Here is a 16,553-nt window from a genome sequence, read left to right on the forward strand (position 1 = left end):
TCTCAAAGGCTGTGAACCACTTGGTGATATCATCACCATCCTCAAATTTAGGGGCAATACCTTTGGGGATTTTGGGATCATAAGATTGCTCTCTAACCCTATTAAGTTGCTGCCACCATTGATGGGTGCTAGGCCCATTTCTGCTCGTTCTTTTTCTAGAGCCAGGAGTCTGGTCTCTAGGTCTAATCTTTTAGCCAACCTTACTAATAGGTTGGTCTCCTCATCAAGGCTGTCCTCAGAAGCACCTGACCCACCAGTGTGAGCACTAGGTGCGGAGAGGTGTATTCTTGGAGTCAGGGCCACTGGGGCCCTTTTCTCCCTAAGAAGTAGGGGGGAGTAGAAGGTATCCTCATCCCCTCCATCTCTTCTCCATCTGAGAGGTCTTCACCATTCTCTGAGGTATGGTGCTTAGCATACCCTGCCAACAGCTCCTGTAGGTTTTGTTTGAGGGATGGGACCCCTATGGTTATGTTTTTAAGTTTACATAGAGACCTTAACTCCCTAAATTCTAAGTGGAAATAAGGTGTGGGGTATTCTCTACGTGATTAGTTATATTTTCACTAACAGTTGGGTTCTTTTTAAGACCCATTGTAAAAATTCTAACTCCTCTTACCCCTACCTATAGTGTTTTTTATATTTCTAAAATTCTAAACGGGCTTAACCAAGACCATAACAAGACTTTTAGTAATTCAGAAAAATTTGTCAATTCAAAAATCAGAATTTTAAAGACAATTTAAGAGTTCTGTCGTGCGACCAGCTGTTGACCAAGTCAGTCCAACAAATGCAAAGTTGTATATCCCACCGCTGATCCACCAATGTATGAAGCTGGCTCTGTATATAATACACCAAAATTAGGTATATAGTGTGCACAGAGGCCAGTGGAACCCCAAAGGTAGGCAGAGATAAAAGTAGATAGCACCTTACTCTCTATTTGTGGTAGTGAGTGCGAGGAGTAAGACTTTATCAGAGGGTAGTGTTAACACTCAGGCAGCAAATGATGTCACACACGCAAAGACTGAACTCAGACTAATTTGTTTGTAATCAGAAATATTAAGTTATTTTATTTCTTAGAACCAAGCCAAGCCTGGTGCAGGTAAGTGAAATAAATGCTTTGCAAAATCTTATGCAATGTTTTACAATTGAATGCAGGTTTAAATGCAGTTGAATGAATTACAGGTAAGTCACTGTTTTGAAATTACTTTTCGGATTACAATGTATGTTACTTTTTAGATTACTTTTCAGATTATTTTATGGATTACTTTTTCTACTCAGTGTGATATGCCTAGAAAGCACACTTGGACAGTTCCTAGAGAAAAGGTAGGTAAAGCAGTTATTAATTATTTGCAGTTTTTCAAGTTCTCATATAAAACCAACTCCACACTTAAAACAATTTTCAAGGAAAATAGTCAATGTATTCCTATGGAGAAAAATGAAGTTAACGGTTTGCAGGTAAGTACTTGTTTGTGGGAGTTGGTATTCCGGGGTTATAACCAGGGTTCCCCCAGGGTCAAGGATGAACTCTTGAAACACCCTCAGTGGCACTAGGGCAGCCGGGTGCTGAGGCCCAATGTTATCCAACATGGGGGCCTTTGGTTGATGGCTGCTCAAGAGCAGGCAACAAGGTTGTGGGAGAAAAACTCCTGGTGTTAGGCTCAGGGGAAAGTGGGATACGGTTTAGCACAAAAACTGCACCCGCAGCGGCGGCTGGGGGCAGGGTGCTGTTTTGGCGTTGGGTGCCCTGTTTTCAATGGGAGTAGCCGGTTTGGGATTTTGGTTGCAGGCTCGGGTCAGGAAGACTTCCGGGTGGAACCAACAGCTGGGCAGGTAAGTTGGAGGACTCAAGGACATAGGTGCACCTCGGGTTCTTTTCTCCAGGGCGAAGGGCGGCTGGATGCAGATACAGGGGTGTCTTTTGAGATCTGATTTCTCCTAACCAGATCACTCGCAGTGGGGGGGTGGGGGTCTCTGTGCAGAGGCTACAGGCGACGTCGGGGAGTCCTGGAGGGGTCAACCCATGGTGGACTTGGCTTTGGAGCACTGGGACAGGTGGGCCACCCAGATTCCGGCCGTAGGCGTCGGGTGCAGTGGTGGTTCCAGGCGTCTGGTTTCATTGTCGTCAGCAGCCTTGGAGTCTTTCTTGGCTGTTTCCTTTGAACAGAGCTGCTGTTCACAGGAGATCCGGTCTTTGTTGAAGGCAGTCAGTCCTCCCACGGGTTCTGGAGGTCGCCGAATGCAGGGCAAGGCGACTTTTGGTGCAGGATCTCTGGAAACTGCAGACGGGCCGGTAGGGCTAAGGCCAAGTCAGTTCTTCTCTGCAGTCTCCTCTGCTGGGAGTCTTCTTTCGTCCTCCTTCTTAGGTTGCGGAAATCTGCCTTCTAGGTTCAGGGCTGCCCCCTAAACACTGTATTTAGGGGGCGTTTTAGGGGTCTTGAGGTCGATAGCCAATTGGCTACTGACATTAGGGTGACTACACCCTTTGTGTGCTCACCCCACGTGGGGGAGTGGGCACAATCCCTAATCCTGATTGGAGACTGCCTGCCATCTGCAAGATTGCAGGCACTGAAGAGTGGGCTTCACCCCCCCCCCCCCCTCCACCTGAGAAGTGGGGTTGGCAGAGGTGGGCACACCTTCTGGGCTGTGCTCATTGTTCCCGCCTGTCTTCCCGCCAAAAAGGAGAGGAGACAGGAAGGAGGCCTGCTCCTGGTAGCAGGAGAGGCTGGGGGTCGCATTACAAAGGCGGCAAGGCCTTTGAAGCTCCCCCCGCCACTGATGGCTCTTCCTGGCCTGGGGAAGGTGTGAACACAGCTCTGCCCAGGAAAGGCTTTGTTTCTGGGCTCAGGGAGCGAAGGCTCCCACCACAGGAGTCCAGAAACATGTCTCGTGGTGGCAGCCTGGTGTGTACCACTCAGGGATCCCACCAGAGGTTGGTCGTTTTTCAGGGCACATCTCTAAGATGCCCTCTGAGTGTATTTTTCATTAAATAGCACAATGGCATCAGTGTGGGTATAATGTGCTGAGAAGTTTGATACCAAACTTCCCAATTTTCAGTAAAGCCATTATGGTGCTGTGGTGTTTTTAATGACAAACTCCCAGCACCATAAACTCTTAATGGCCTTACAGTGTCTAAAAATTAGTCTAGACACTGTAGGGGTACATGGCTCATGCACCTGTACCTTCACCACTGGTATAGTGCACCCAGCTACAGGGGTGGCTGACCTATGCCAGGGCAGTGGGTTGTAGGCATGGCACACAGGGATGTGTGCCATGTCGACTCTTCACTTTGTTCTGCACCAAAACACGCAGCTTGCCATGGCAGTGTGTCACAATATTGGGACAATAAGTGCTGCCGCCCTTAGAGGCCTTCCCTGGCCACAGTGCCCTTGGTACCCATGGTACCTTTTATAAGGGACTGACATGTGGCCAGAGAGGTGCCAATTGGATGTACAAGGTACAGTTTTGGGAAAGAACACAGGCCCTGGGAACCTGATTGGCAGGGACCATGGGCACATCAAGTCAAAGTGCATCAGTAGTCTGGCAAAAAGCGTGGGGGGGGGGGGGTTATTGCAACAGAAACCCAGCTTCCTACACAGATGCCAGGCCCCAATGGTATCCCACCCAGTCAGCCTACACATACTACGCCGCACAACATAACACTTGGATTCAACTGGACTACTAGCTACTTTCCCCCCAACATGACACCATGGTCCAATGCTATATAAAACCTCTCCAGAACGCTATTGGACCACTCCCCAGTTCTGCTAAAGCTTCATATACCGAAAAAAGGAGGGGGTCCAAAGACAATGGAGGTTCCTAGGACAGGTGCTAGGGGACAGTGTTTCGGTCGGAGCTACGTGAGGCAATTGTGGAGTACTTTGAATTGAATAAGGGGGTCGGCGAGCCCTTGGGCCACGCTTTGGGAGGCTGCTAAGGCGTATGTGAGGGGGGTATGCATCTCTAAACATTACAGGATTCTGAGAGACCTAAGGCGCATGCTTTTCCAGCTTGAGAGGCGAATAGACGCAACAGATCAGTAACAGGCGATGCACGGACTACAAATGCCAATGCACTGCCGCGCTGCTCTGCTGGCTTAATTTCGTGAGACGGCGGAAAGAGAAATGCACTTTTTAAGTAAATATGCAACGGCCAGGGGATAGGGGAGAGAGGTAGGGTCGCATACTTTCACTGCTACTACTATCTCCTATGTGTCAGCCCTATATAACTCGTCTCCGTACGAGAGATGGAACTCTCGTTACAGACATGCTCGATGTTCAGAGCGAAATACTTACCTACTACATTGATCTGTACACCTCCCGGGGCACAGATGATGCTGCAGACAGAGTGCAATACCTGAAAGGAATAGCTATGGTGTGGCTGAGCTCCGCACACCAGCAATTTCTCAGAGAACCCTTCACAGTTGAGGAAATAACCCAAGCCATAGAGGCCATGAATGGCACCAAGGCGCAAGGCCTCGATGGGTTCACTGGCATTTTTACATAATATAAACACTTATTGGCATCTCATCTCCTCAAACTTTATCAAGAAGCCTTAGAGAGCAGGGTACTACCATCCACACTCCGTGAAGCGGTAATCATATTGCTTCCCAAACCATGGAAAGATCCGCAACTATGCAGCTCATTTTGACCACTTTCCCTATTGAATTTCGATAACAAAATCCTAGCTAAAATGATCGCTATGTGGCTCTCCCTCCTACTTGATCAAGTCATCTCAATAGCCCAGTCAGGATTTGTACTGCACAGATCCACAGCTATGAACCTACATACACTCTTTGCGGTATTACATAGGATCTGTCCCAAGGTGCCTGCAGTGGCTGCACTGTTGGATGCAGAGAAGGCACTTGACTCCATGGAGTGGCAGTTCCTGCTGGCCACTCTACACAAAATGGGAATACCGTTGTCGGGATTCACAGCACTTATAACTCTTCTTTACACCCTGCCAATGGCGCGGATCCGCCTGAATGGGACACTGACTGCCCCCTTCCCCCTGACATGAGGCATGAGTGATCGCTCTCGCCTCTCCTGTTCATTATCCCATTAGATCCCCTGATACACCACTTACAGGAGCAGCACCTCCACAGGGGGCTACAATTCAAGACTGGCCCACTCTTAAATACTTTATCAGCAGATGACATTTTAAAAGTGCGGCACTCCAGGGAAAAACTGGCACCTATACTCCGGGAGGTGGTCCGATTACGCATTATCAGGGTTACATATAAATTGGAGCAAGTCTGAGATGTTTCCCCTGAACGAAGCGGCAGGTGGCACATACTGCGAATTTCCACTGACGTGGTGTGATACATCAGTTAAATATCTGGGTATCCATATTCATAAAGATGCAGAGCAGATAATACGCCTAAACTACAGGTCAGCACTGGACAAATTAACCATGCAAATAGAGTGCTGGGTGAAACAACCACAATCTCTTGCAAGCTGAGTCGCCATTATCAAGATGATAGTGCTGCCCAGGTCTCTGTACATGTTTCACAATATCCCCATCCAGCTTACCAACGCATTTTTCAACACACTCTTATCTGCCTAATCTGTGGTGACAAACAGCCCAGGGTTAGCTGGGAGATAATGATCCTACCGTATGAGCGGGGGTGGCGTTCCTAACTTACACCTGTACTACGTGGTGGCCCAGTGCAGCTTTGCGCACCACTGGTACTACCCCGATGCTCGGATTCCTTACACTACACCAGAGACGGACCTGGCTGACCCAACCCTGCTGGCTGCGTTGCAGCCAGCGGGACAACTAAGAGACCCTCATGACATCCAGACGGTATCCACGACAAGCTGGGCTTGGAAATGGCTGGTCCAAATGACCCTGGTCACTTAGTGTAGTCATCAGCCCTCCCCCTGGCAGCCAATCCCTGGCTGCCTATCACACAGGAGGTGCGAGTGTGACGAATACTCAGTAAACACTCCCTTACTAAAATGGTCGAACTATTCCCAGGGGGACAAGTGTTCTCGGGAACGGAAGAAACCCGTTTTCAGATGGCCCCAATAATGGATCAGTTTCTATTACAGGGCTAACAGCCCAGATCCCAAGCTACCCACTTGAACCGGACAGCTCCCCCCCCCTTAACACTACTTATCGTTAATCTCTTCACCACAGACACAAATTATTCCATTTCAAGTTTCTGTGGCGGGTGTATGCAACCCCAGTAAAGCTCCACAAAATCAATCCCACTCTGCCCCACACTTGCACCAAGTGCCTTTCACCGTTTGCAGATTTCCCACACATGACATGGACCTGCAACAAGATAGAACGGTACTGGCGGGCCATATTCACAGAGCTATTGCACATGACTCACATCACTCTCACTCTACTGGGCTATGTACACAATATCCCCCAATCTATGTGCTGGTTTGTAGCAGTCTATCATGTTGGCTAAGAGGGAGATAGCCAGTCACTGGGGCAGCAGGCAGTCTGCCACACTTGAGGCGTGGATCAACAGCTTAATTCATTGCAACACCAACTGTGATTTATACGCCAACCTACAACCAATAGCATCCAGACCCCGCGACATTTGTCAGCCCTTGCGAGACTACCTCCTCAGGCTGGCGGATAGCCCGGGGTCCTTGCCACAGCAAAACCACTTATGCTCAACACCCATTACGGAAGGGCACATGAATATAACACAGGGTGTGTCCATTTGAATTAATCTACTTAAAAAGGATTTTCAATTAAGTGCATTTGGTAAACTCCATAGAGCGTATAACAAACATCTGTCATAGATAAAAAGAGGAGGTGAAATATACTGCCTATTAATGTACTTGTACATGTCAACGACGAACAGTGCCTTTATGGTTAACATACAATGAAAACAAAGTAACATTTTTTTTAAAGGAATAAAGTAGGAAAAAGGTGAGGATAAGTAGTAGGACCGTAGAGGAAGATTTGAGGGAAGTAAGAAAGAAAGTGACCGATGAAGGGTAATAGTATATTAAACAATTTATTTCAGGATGCTTGCAATCACAGTTGTAATGTTTTATAGTGCTATAATTAATATGTTACCATTACCCTCTATAAAGATACTCAATGTATTACAGAGGATCTGAATCTGTCATGATGGGATTGGAACTTATGAAAAACAAGATGCCAATTGACAACGTTGGCTGAGGAAGTGAAGAGGGAAAATAACAACAGGAAGAATCAGAAGGGATGGGAACACTGAAGTGATATGAAGGAGATGGCATTACAGAGAGAAAAGGAGAACATGAAGAGGAATTACTAACTTGAGAGTGAGGGAGCAAAAAAAATCGGAGTAGTCCAGGATAAATTTAGAGAAAAAAACTGAAGGAAACTCAAGAAGAAACAGGACAGAAGAAAAGTGCAATGAAGAGGATGAATAAAACGAAATGAAGTGAAAAGGAGCATGCATGAAAATGGCTAAAGGAACAAGTTAGCAGGGAGAGGAAAGTGAAGGGAGGAGAAAGGTATCCGGTATGGTTGAGGGGTGAAGGATAGGGTGATTGGACATACTAGGCATTGGATGCAGGAATGTGGGCCAATAGAAAACAAACAAAGGAAGAAAAAGGGAAGAGAGGTGGTTTAGGTGCATAAGTCAAGGGCCAAAAGGTGGGGTAGGATTGTGTACTGGCTCAGTGGAGAATGGAATCACTCAAATGAGGTGGAGAAAGACGATGAATGGTAGAGCAGATGGGAGGAGTATTAGATTAATGTCTCAGTTGAAAAGTCCGGTAACTGAAGAAAGAAGGTTGAGGAAAAGAAGATGAGGGGAGATGAAGGACCAAGAGCAGGATGGTAGGAAAACAGGAAGTGAAATTGTTTATGGAGGAAGAGGAGGTGAAAGATGTGTGGACAGTGGAAGATAAGGACAGCAGTAGTGAATAACTATTATCACAAGGCAGCCGGAGCTGTATCGCTAGGTGAGATACCTCTATGGCCAGTCACAATTGTACTGGTGTTCCCAGATTACTCGATGTAGGCACACCAGGCCTGATTTTACCAGCAGGAAAAGCCAAGCAGGGAAATTGTGTGTAGGTCCAGACAGGGATTGCAGGCATAAGCACTGCCTGACCCCCCCCCCCCCCCCCTCCTACAAAATAGAGTGACTAAACAGACAATATCCTGCCCTCATCCCTCCCGCCACTGCCCCATCCTCTGCTCCCAATTTTCACCTGTTCAGAGTAGTTGGGTGGTAAATGGGAGCAGAAGTGTCCCCAGAATCAAAGACAGCCAACCCGATTTGGACATGGTCATACCAGGTACACATGGTTAGTCCTAATTATGGAGACAATGGCTTGCAGTTCCAGGGGGGAAATTATTAGGCAGAAATTGTGATTCCAGATCTAGCATTTATTATCCTTGCACTCTGCAACTTGTAATAAACGCCTAAATATGTTCAAAGGGGGATTTGAGGAAAAGAAGGTGAATGATAGAAAATGACTAGGTAGCCAACTGAATTCTAGCAACTTGTCCGACTGGAAACAGAAAGCTTTGCAAAAGATGTGCAGAACAAACGGCTTCAAACCGTTTTTAAGACATATCTACAAGAGCTGCACAACTGAAGTGAAAACCTGCCAGCCAAATATGGACACAAATTTCGCAAAGAGGTGTGTAAATAAAAATAGATAACGTTCACATTTTTCTCATACCCAAGTTAGTGGATGTTTTTGAAAAGCACTATAAAATGGTTCATATGTATATGTGGGACTGTTTTTAGGGTTTAATTCGTTCAAAGGAAAAAAAAACAGTACAGGTAGAGTTAACGATTTATATTGTAAAACACATCACGGACAGCGTAATGGAATGGTAATAGAATGATTTGTTATTTAGCAAAACTATTGGGAAGTTCTCTAAATTGTTGATACCACGATGGCACTTTAATGTATACATTTTTAATGGCAATTTTAATAGATTTTACTTACTTATATCATTCCTGCAATGTGATTTGTTTTTAATTGTACTGTTTGTAATATTGTCGTGGACCATAGATAACATAATCTAATTTCCTGTGATGTCACTGATAATGCTGCCTATTTTGGAACTTATAATACGAGGCAACAATGTAGTTTGGATAGTGCTTACGTAAAAAAAAAGTGTTACTCGCGCCACCTTATAACTAGATTCTTCAGATGTTTTTTACGTTCTCTCTCCATTCACCCCTGCAAGTATTAGCTGTCCGTCCTCTCACCTTCTAACACTTTAGTCTTTTGGTGGAAGATATAGCATGGTCGAGTCTTATACAGAGGCATGTTTTCCAGCCGAGGCCCCAGGTAATGGTGAGGGTCGTGCCAGCCCTTGTCCCATTTGATGTGCTTGGGCTTTGCCAGTCCAGGCATGAAGTGCATCCTGTCAGCGTAGGTGATGGGTTCCAGGCCGGGGATGTCATATTCCTTTTTCTTTCGGGGTATGGGGGCACCTTTGCCGGCGCGAACTGGCTCTAGTACTTTCTTAGCTGTCGCCCACCGGTTGATATACAACTTCGCCAACGTACCTTCCATTTTTTTATGAGTTCAATTACCCTCAGTAAAATGTCACTGCATGGGCGCCGCCATGTTTTGTGTCGAAGGTGGGGCAAAAGAGATTAGAGACAACGCTGTCAGCAAGAGCAATAAAGGACATTCTAACTGTAATTATGTGGCGGCCATCTTAGAGTGGTGTGAATAGTTCTATTGGTTCAAGATGCTTCGGAGACTGTATCAAGCACATTAAGTAATGGATTTATTGAGACTGCATTTACAATTAATGTTTGTAAAACAGCAAGTAGGCTTTCCATATAATCTCAAGTATTTTCGAAGGATAATAGTAACTTTGCGTTTTGCTTCTGCAGAAGAACATTTCCCTCTTAGTATATTATAAACCTCACTCTACATTGAGTATGAAGCCGCCTTATCCTCCGATGGCACTAAGATCACAGATTAAAATTTTAGGAATGTGCACTTTATTTAAAATTCTCTATGACGCTGTTAAAACCAACCTCTCGATTGTTTTTTTCATATTACTAAACCGATTACATTGTCCTGAAAACATTTATGTGCACTTTTATTAATAAACTTATTTGATCTTGTTCCCTTTCAGTACATGATGCGTTAACGTGGCGATATAAGTCAGTTTTGTTAGTATGGCCGGCAATTTCGATAGGGTGTACGGATTTCGTTTCTGCTGTCACCTATTTCCACTTCTATCCCATTCCCACCTTATTTTATACTGCTGTATCTTATCCTGCTTCGATGGAGGTACAGTTGCTGCTGCGATATGACTCTTGATGTAGTGTGTGTACCTACTTGATGTAGGCAGCGTTGTTAGGGATCCTTTGTTCTGATGAAAATTAGAGACGTTACAACGAAAGGAGACTTTGCTTATGTGACAATTCTGTGCTTTCAGTGGCCATATGTGTGGTATTCAATAGAATATGTGTAACAGTTTGAGTCACACAGTATTAAAGGTAGAAAAAAGCTGTATGTCCACGCAATTAGATACGTTTTAAAAAAAGTCTCTTTGTGTCATGTAATGGTTTAGAACTGACTGTAAAACACATGCAAATTCCCTGAAGTGTTTATGGAAGGAAGGTCTTTAACCAACTTCCAGACGTGACAACACAGCACTTGGATTCCTATCTTAGTACCTTTCACAGAGCCCATCACAGTTTCCTCCCCACCACCAATTTCCTCTAACAAAACCCATCGTGATCTCCTTTTTTCCTGGGAGCCCCTCTTCCTCTCTCCAAACATAGATCCCTCAGCTAGTCTAAGAACAGGGTATCAAGGTCTACTTCCACCAACCTTGTATCTGCTGTTGTACTGTGCAGGTAATGCTTTGTTTAAGCTGAACTTTTTGTTCTGAAGACAGTTGGAACTGGAAGTGGAACTTGCAGATCCTACACTGTTTGGCTCCAATTGTCAACAGCCTTTGGCATGCATGCCAACATTTTCAAAGAAGAAAGTGGGAAATTTTAGAATACATAACTAGGAGTATGTATTTCTCCTGTTAACTTCTATTAAAGAAGAGGCAATTTCAAGGGGAGACATCTATAATAAAGTCATTTTCAGCTTCAAAAATCGGGAGTCCCACACCTCAATTAGGTGTAGTGGCATGTTTACTTTTAGGGGGTCCGAGAGCAGACAGGGACTCTTGGGCCCTCACCGTGATTGAGGTTCTTAGCCACTGGTGTCCAGTAGCCTCTCTACTAGGATCCTGCAGATTGCGTCAAATGCACCCTTTCCACACATGACTCTCAAGGTAGCAAAGGTGAGCAGGTAAAAGTTTTTCAGGGAGGTAGTGTGGGAATAAGAGCTTGGAAGTCAATGCTCACCCAATGGACACAACACCATGTTGTCCAACAAAACTACTTTAATCATATAGCAACATAAAATGCTACACAGCACAATTAGGCTTCCCAGGTACAGGGTAAGTAAGTAATACATTTATTGTATATAGTTAATTAAAACCTTTACAATTTTTTGAGCCGACATCTTCCAATTCACATATAAAACAATAAAAAATACACAGGCGTATTATACAGGCATGTTAAAAAAAAGATTTATCTTTGAATTCTAAACTATTATTTGCGCCTCATCATTTTATTTAAAAAAAATGCTGTTGCCATATGCTATTTTTCAATTTTCTGTATTAAGAAACTGACTTTCTGCAAAAATCTGGAGGCCCTGCATGCTACCTGTAGCATGTTGCTATTCAATGCTAACATGACTGCTGGCCGACATGATCTAATTTGGTATCTACGGAATGCATATAATAAATAAAAACGTCTCAAATTATTCAGCGAAGGACAAATACACAATAAATGACTCAGAGTTTCGTCTGCTTGACCGCATAGTCTGCAGAGTGATGTTGGCCATGTTTGTTTCCATGCTGGAACCTGATCCTTTCAAATAAAATCACCCATCCGAATTCGTTGTAGCAGTGGTTGGGTAGCTGTTGTAATGGGATTGACTAGATATGGTTGAGGGGTACATTTCTCATATGAAGCTAATACCATCCAGCCATGGTTTTTCTTTGCTAACGCGGCTTTATCTGTAATCCAGGCTATTTGTTTTGCCGCATTATTAGCTATTTTTAAAAAAATTGCAAAGGTGTGATTGGTGTTCCATGCTTCTTTCATTTTGAGATATATCAATGCTTCTTCTAGAGCTGTTTTCCAGGCGTTATTTCCTTTAGTTTGGTTCTTTATTTCACGCCAACAGTACCCCATCAACGAATCCTCTTGTGCTGCTTTTAATTTCCAGCACATTTTTTATATTGCTGCTTGTCTTGCTGGGTGCTGATTTTGTAACCCAAATTCCAGACGTACTTGTGCTTGTGATACAAACTTTGGGATCTGAAAAATATATTTGAATAACTCTGACTGTTGAACATTCAAGAAATTTGCGTCTTGACCTCTAAATAATTCCGAGGCGTACGTGAGGGTAGGGAGAAATTTGGCTGTGATTACTTTTAGCAAATATAGGTTGGATGGACATTTCAATTTTGTTTTTAATAAATTTAGAGCAAAACGTAGTTTGTTGACCTGGGCTTTTCTGTACAATAAATGGTCTTTTAAAGTCAACCTTGAGTCTACCACTACTCCTAAGTACTTGTTTGTGGCGCTTTGCTCTATGATGTTACCTGCCACATGCCATTTGAATTTTTGCCTCCCTGAGCGTGATGCGAAACAGATGACCTTCGTTTTTTTTGTAATTGATGAGCAAGCCAAGCTCCCTGGTGTATTCGTGCAACCTTGTGATGTAACGCTGTAGGCCCATTGGGGTCTGGCTGCATAAAATGATGTCATCTGCGTACTGCATGCTGCTTATTTTGCGGTGTGCTAGCTTTGGGGGATCACTCTGAATTTCCGATATACTCTTCTCCAGGTCTGCTATGAAAATGTTAAAAAGAGTAGGCGCCAGTACACATCCCTGCTTTAGGCCAATATGGGTTGGGATTTTTGCTGTTGTTCTTTCACCATTCCCTAATTTTATCTTGACCCATGTCGATGTATGTAGGTTGATAATGGCATGTAATAGCTTTGATGGAATGCCCCAGTTTGGCATCTTTTGCCATAGGATCTCCCTGGGTACTGTGTCAAATGCTGATTTTAAATCAACGAAACAGGTGTACAATTTTGTAGATTTATCCATTGCTTTTTCTACCAGAAGTTTTAAGGCGAACAGATTGCACAACGTGTTTGTTCTCAGCCTGAAACCAGTCTGTGTGATTGGGAGGATCTTATTCGTGGAGACCCATTCTTCCAGTGCTATCAGGAGGTTTGAGGCGTATATTTTAGCGTCTACATCTATGAGAGTGATCAACCTATAATTCGCCGGGTCCGATCTGGCTCCTGCCTTAAAAATTGGATGCAAAATGCTCCCTCTCCAAGATGATGGTATATTTCCTGTTTGAAAAGCATGATTGAAAAATGGGGTGAGGTATTCTGCCCAAAACAATTGGTCGTGTTTAAAGAGCCCGTTTGGCAGGCCGTTAGGGCCAGGAGCGCCAGTAGACCTCAGCTTTTTTATAACCATTTGTACTTGATGTGGTCTGATCCAATTTTCACCAAAGTTTTGTTTAGGATCTTCCCCTTTATGTTGGTGATGAGTAGTGTTATCTGATTTCAGCACTTGATGGTTACAATTGTTCCCTTGATTTTGCTCTAAGGGATGTATCCAGTCTGCCTCTAATATATTTGCCTTGTGTTCGTGGAAGGCTCCGTTTGCTATTTTATTAATTTCAGCCCAAAATTTCCTATTGTTATTTAATTTGCTTGTTTCCAGTAACTTTTGCCAAATTTCTGTTTGTTGATTTTTCTTTGCTATCCAAACCTCTTTTTTATATTTTTGCCTTAGTTTGTAGATTTGTTGCTGTTGGTCTTTTCCAATAATCTGATCTATTCCTTGAATCTTTCTAATATCCTGATTTAAAATCCTCTTTTTACTCGCTATCGAGCCAAGATGTACCGGGAATGCTGTCGTTGGGTTTCTTCTATTACTTTTATTTTGGGCACCGAATTTATCTGTTAAGCTTATAATCGTCTTTTCCCAATTACCCCGAAGGTCTACCGGGCTTTTGTCTGCACTTATTTCCTTGACCTTTTTTACATAGGTCATAATTTCTTCAACATTCTTTCCGTTCCATGCGAGTCGTTTTAGGTTATAAGGGCTGGGAAATTTCATCAGATCGTTGGTAGCTAGAGCCCTTACATATTGAATGGTAAGAACAATTGATTGCAGACTATGATCGCTCTCCAATTTATGTATTATTTGGTAGCTGCCGATCCTTTGGAGTACTTCCAAGTCCACTATGGTGTAATCTAGGACTGATTGGGTCTGTTTAGCTGTTCTTGTCATAGCTGCGGGCTGGTCTTGTGAGAAGCGACCATTCAAAATGATCATGCCGATTTCAGCAAAATTTAAGGCGCACTGCTGGCCTTGTCTATCCTTTTTTCGGAAATGTGTTATCAATGGTGGAATTATTTTTCCTTTCAGTTTGTTTTGTTGAAAGTTGAGTGTGTGGTCTACTTGTAATAGGAGCATAATAAAGTCGCCTGATACTACCAATCCTACCTGTGGAAAGGAGGATTGCAAAGTTTTAACCAATGCTTTGAGAATCGCGATTTTCTCTGGTTTCTTCTTAGAATCTGGGTGAATGTAGGTATTGCAAATTACCAAAGACCGTATAATCCTGCGATCCTCGACTGGGGGCTGGTGGTAGTTCGATTTTAATACACTGAATCCATGTCTGTCCTGAACCAATTGGAGCATACGTCCACGGTATGCTAGTGTTCAGGTAGATGGATAATCCACCAGCTGCCCTGCCAAGCGAACCTCTTTTGATGGCATGTTGTTGGAATTCTTTGAAGCCGTTTATCTGAACCGATGTTGTTGACCATGTCTGTTGGAGTAATAAAATATCAAATTGTTTTAGGAATGCTGTTAAATCTGCATCCTCTGTTTTGCTGCCTAGTCTGTTTATGTTCCACGAGGCCACTTTCAAATTGCATTTTCATGCTTCATTGGAACTTGATGTTAAAGGTAGCACTTTCCGAATCGGATTGGTTGCTCCGGGTAGACCTTGATGGATGATAGGATAGGTAAGTTGGTCCATCCCTCCTTGGTGCTGGTAGTACGACCAACCGCCCCTCGAAGTAGGCCACTATTGGATTGTGCTCTTGACTCTGCCATCGGGCATAACAGTCCTGGGTATCTTTCAGGTTCAATTAATCTGATTTCAATTCCCCAACTCTTCTCTATGCTGCCAGAATTCTTTGGCGTTCTTTGGATCACAGCAAAAACCAAAGGAAATGATGGACGGAGTGTTGAACATTGCAAACACTCACCCCCAGTCAATTGATCTGGGTTTAATCCATCACTGTTCTTTAGCCCACTCTGCCACCCCAGTTCAGACATGGCCATATGCAAATCAGTCTGACCCTGTGCCTCATGGGAACAGTCCAGCCCGAACTGCCAAGCCATGTCTTCCCTGGACCGGAAACAAGCTTCCTAGGACCGGTTTCTGGCATTTCAGCCGTCTTCAGCCAGGCTTGCTTGAATCCAGTGGCAAAGTGAGCAAGGGACTCACGTCTGAGCATACCCTGCCAACTTATGGCGAACAAAGCAAAAACCAAAGGAAATGATGGACGGAGTGTTGAACATTGCAAACACTCACCCCCATGTCTGAACTGGGGTGGCAGAGTGGGCTAAAGAACGGTGATGGATTAAACCCAGATCAGTTGACTGGGGGTGAGTGCTTGCAATGTTCAACACTCCGTCCGTCATTTCCTTTGGTTTTTGCTTTGTTCGCCATAAGTTGGCAGGGTATGCTCAGACGTGAGTCCCTTGCTCACTTTGCCACTGGATTCAAGCAAGCCTGGCTGAAGACGGCTGAAATGCCAGAAACCGGTCCTAGGAAGCTTGTTTCCGGTCCAGGGAAGACATGGCTTGGCAGTTCGGGCTGGACTGTTCCCATGAGGCACAGGGTCAGACTGATTTGCATATGGCCATGTCTGAACTGGGGTGGCAGAGTGGGCTAAAGAACGGTGATGGATTAAACCCAGATCAGTTGACTGGGGGGGGTGAGTGCTTGCAATGTTCAACACTCCGTCCGTCATTTCCTTTGGTTTTTGCTTTGTTCGCCATAAGTTGGCAGGGTATGCTCAGACGTGAGTCCCTTGCTCACTTTGCCACTGGATTCAAGCAAGCCTGGCTGAAGACGGCTGAAATGCCAGAAACCGGTCCTAGGAAGCTTGTTTCCGGTCCAGGGAAGACATGGCTTGGCAGTTCGGGCTGGACTGTTCCCATGAGGCACAGGGTCAGACTGATTTGCATATGGCCATGTCTGAACTGGGGTGGCAGAGTGGGCTAAAGAACGGTGATGGATTAAACCCAGATCAGTTGACTGGGGGTGAGTGCTTGCAATGTTCAACACTCCGTCCGTCATTTCCTTTGGTTTTTGCTTTGTTCGCCATAAGTTGGCAGGGTATGCTCAGACGTGAGTCCCTTGCTCACTTTGCCACTGGATTCAAGCAAGCCTGGCTGAAGACGGCTGAAATGCCAGAAACCGGTCCTAGGAAGCTT

General features: G+C 44.6%; 2 protein-coding genes across 5 annotated transcripts in view; one reads left to right on the forward strand and one right to left on the reverse strand.

The window, feature by feature from the left end:
- The window catches only part of MRPL37 (mitochondrial ribosomal protein L37), a 102,964-nt gene extending 93,395 nt beyond the window's left edge, over window positions 1-9,569 (reverse strand). Inside the window, exon 1 of the mRNA XM_085602564.1 lies at window positions 9,179-9,569. Within this exon, the coding sequence (XP_085458690.1) occupies window positions 9,179-9,488 (310 nt within the window). The 5' untranslated portion in view covers window positions 9,489-9,569. The remainder of the gene's footprint in view (window positions 1-9,178) is intronic.
- A 537-nt stretch (window positions 9,570-10,106) lies between these two features.
- CYB5RL (cytochrome b5 reductase like) overlaps window positions 10,107-16,553 on the forward strand; it is a 160,350-nt gene continuing 153,903 nt past the window's right edge. For 3 of the 4 annotated variants that reach the window (XM_085602566.1, XM_085602570.1, XM_085602569.1), the window contains exon 1: window positions 10,114-10,223. The gene's annotated coding sequence lies outside the window, so the exon portion shown is untranslated. Of the gene's footprint in view, window positions 10,224-16,553 lie in introns of all 4 variants that reach the window. The other variant, XM_085602567.1, reaches the window with a different exon arrangement.

This window comes from Triturus cristatus, chromosome 4_2, assembly GCF_964204655.1.
Source record: "Triturus cristatus chromosome 4_2, aTriCri1.1, whole genome shotgun sequence".
NCBI lineage: Eukaryota > Metazoa > Chordata > Amphibia > Caudata > Salamandridae > Triturus > Triturus cristatus.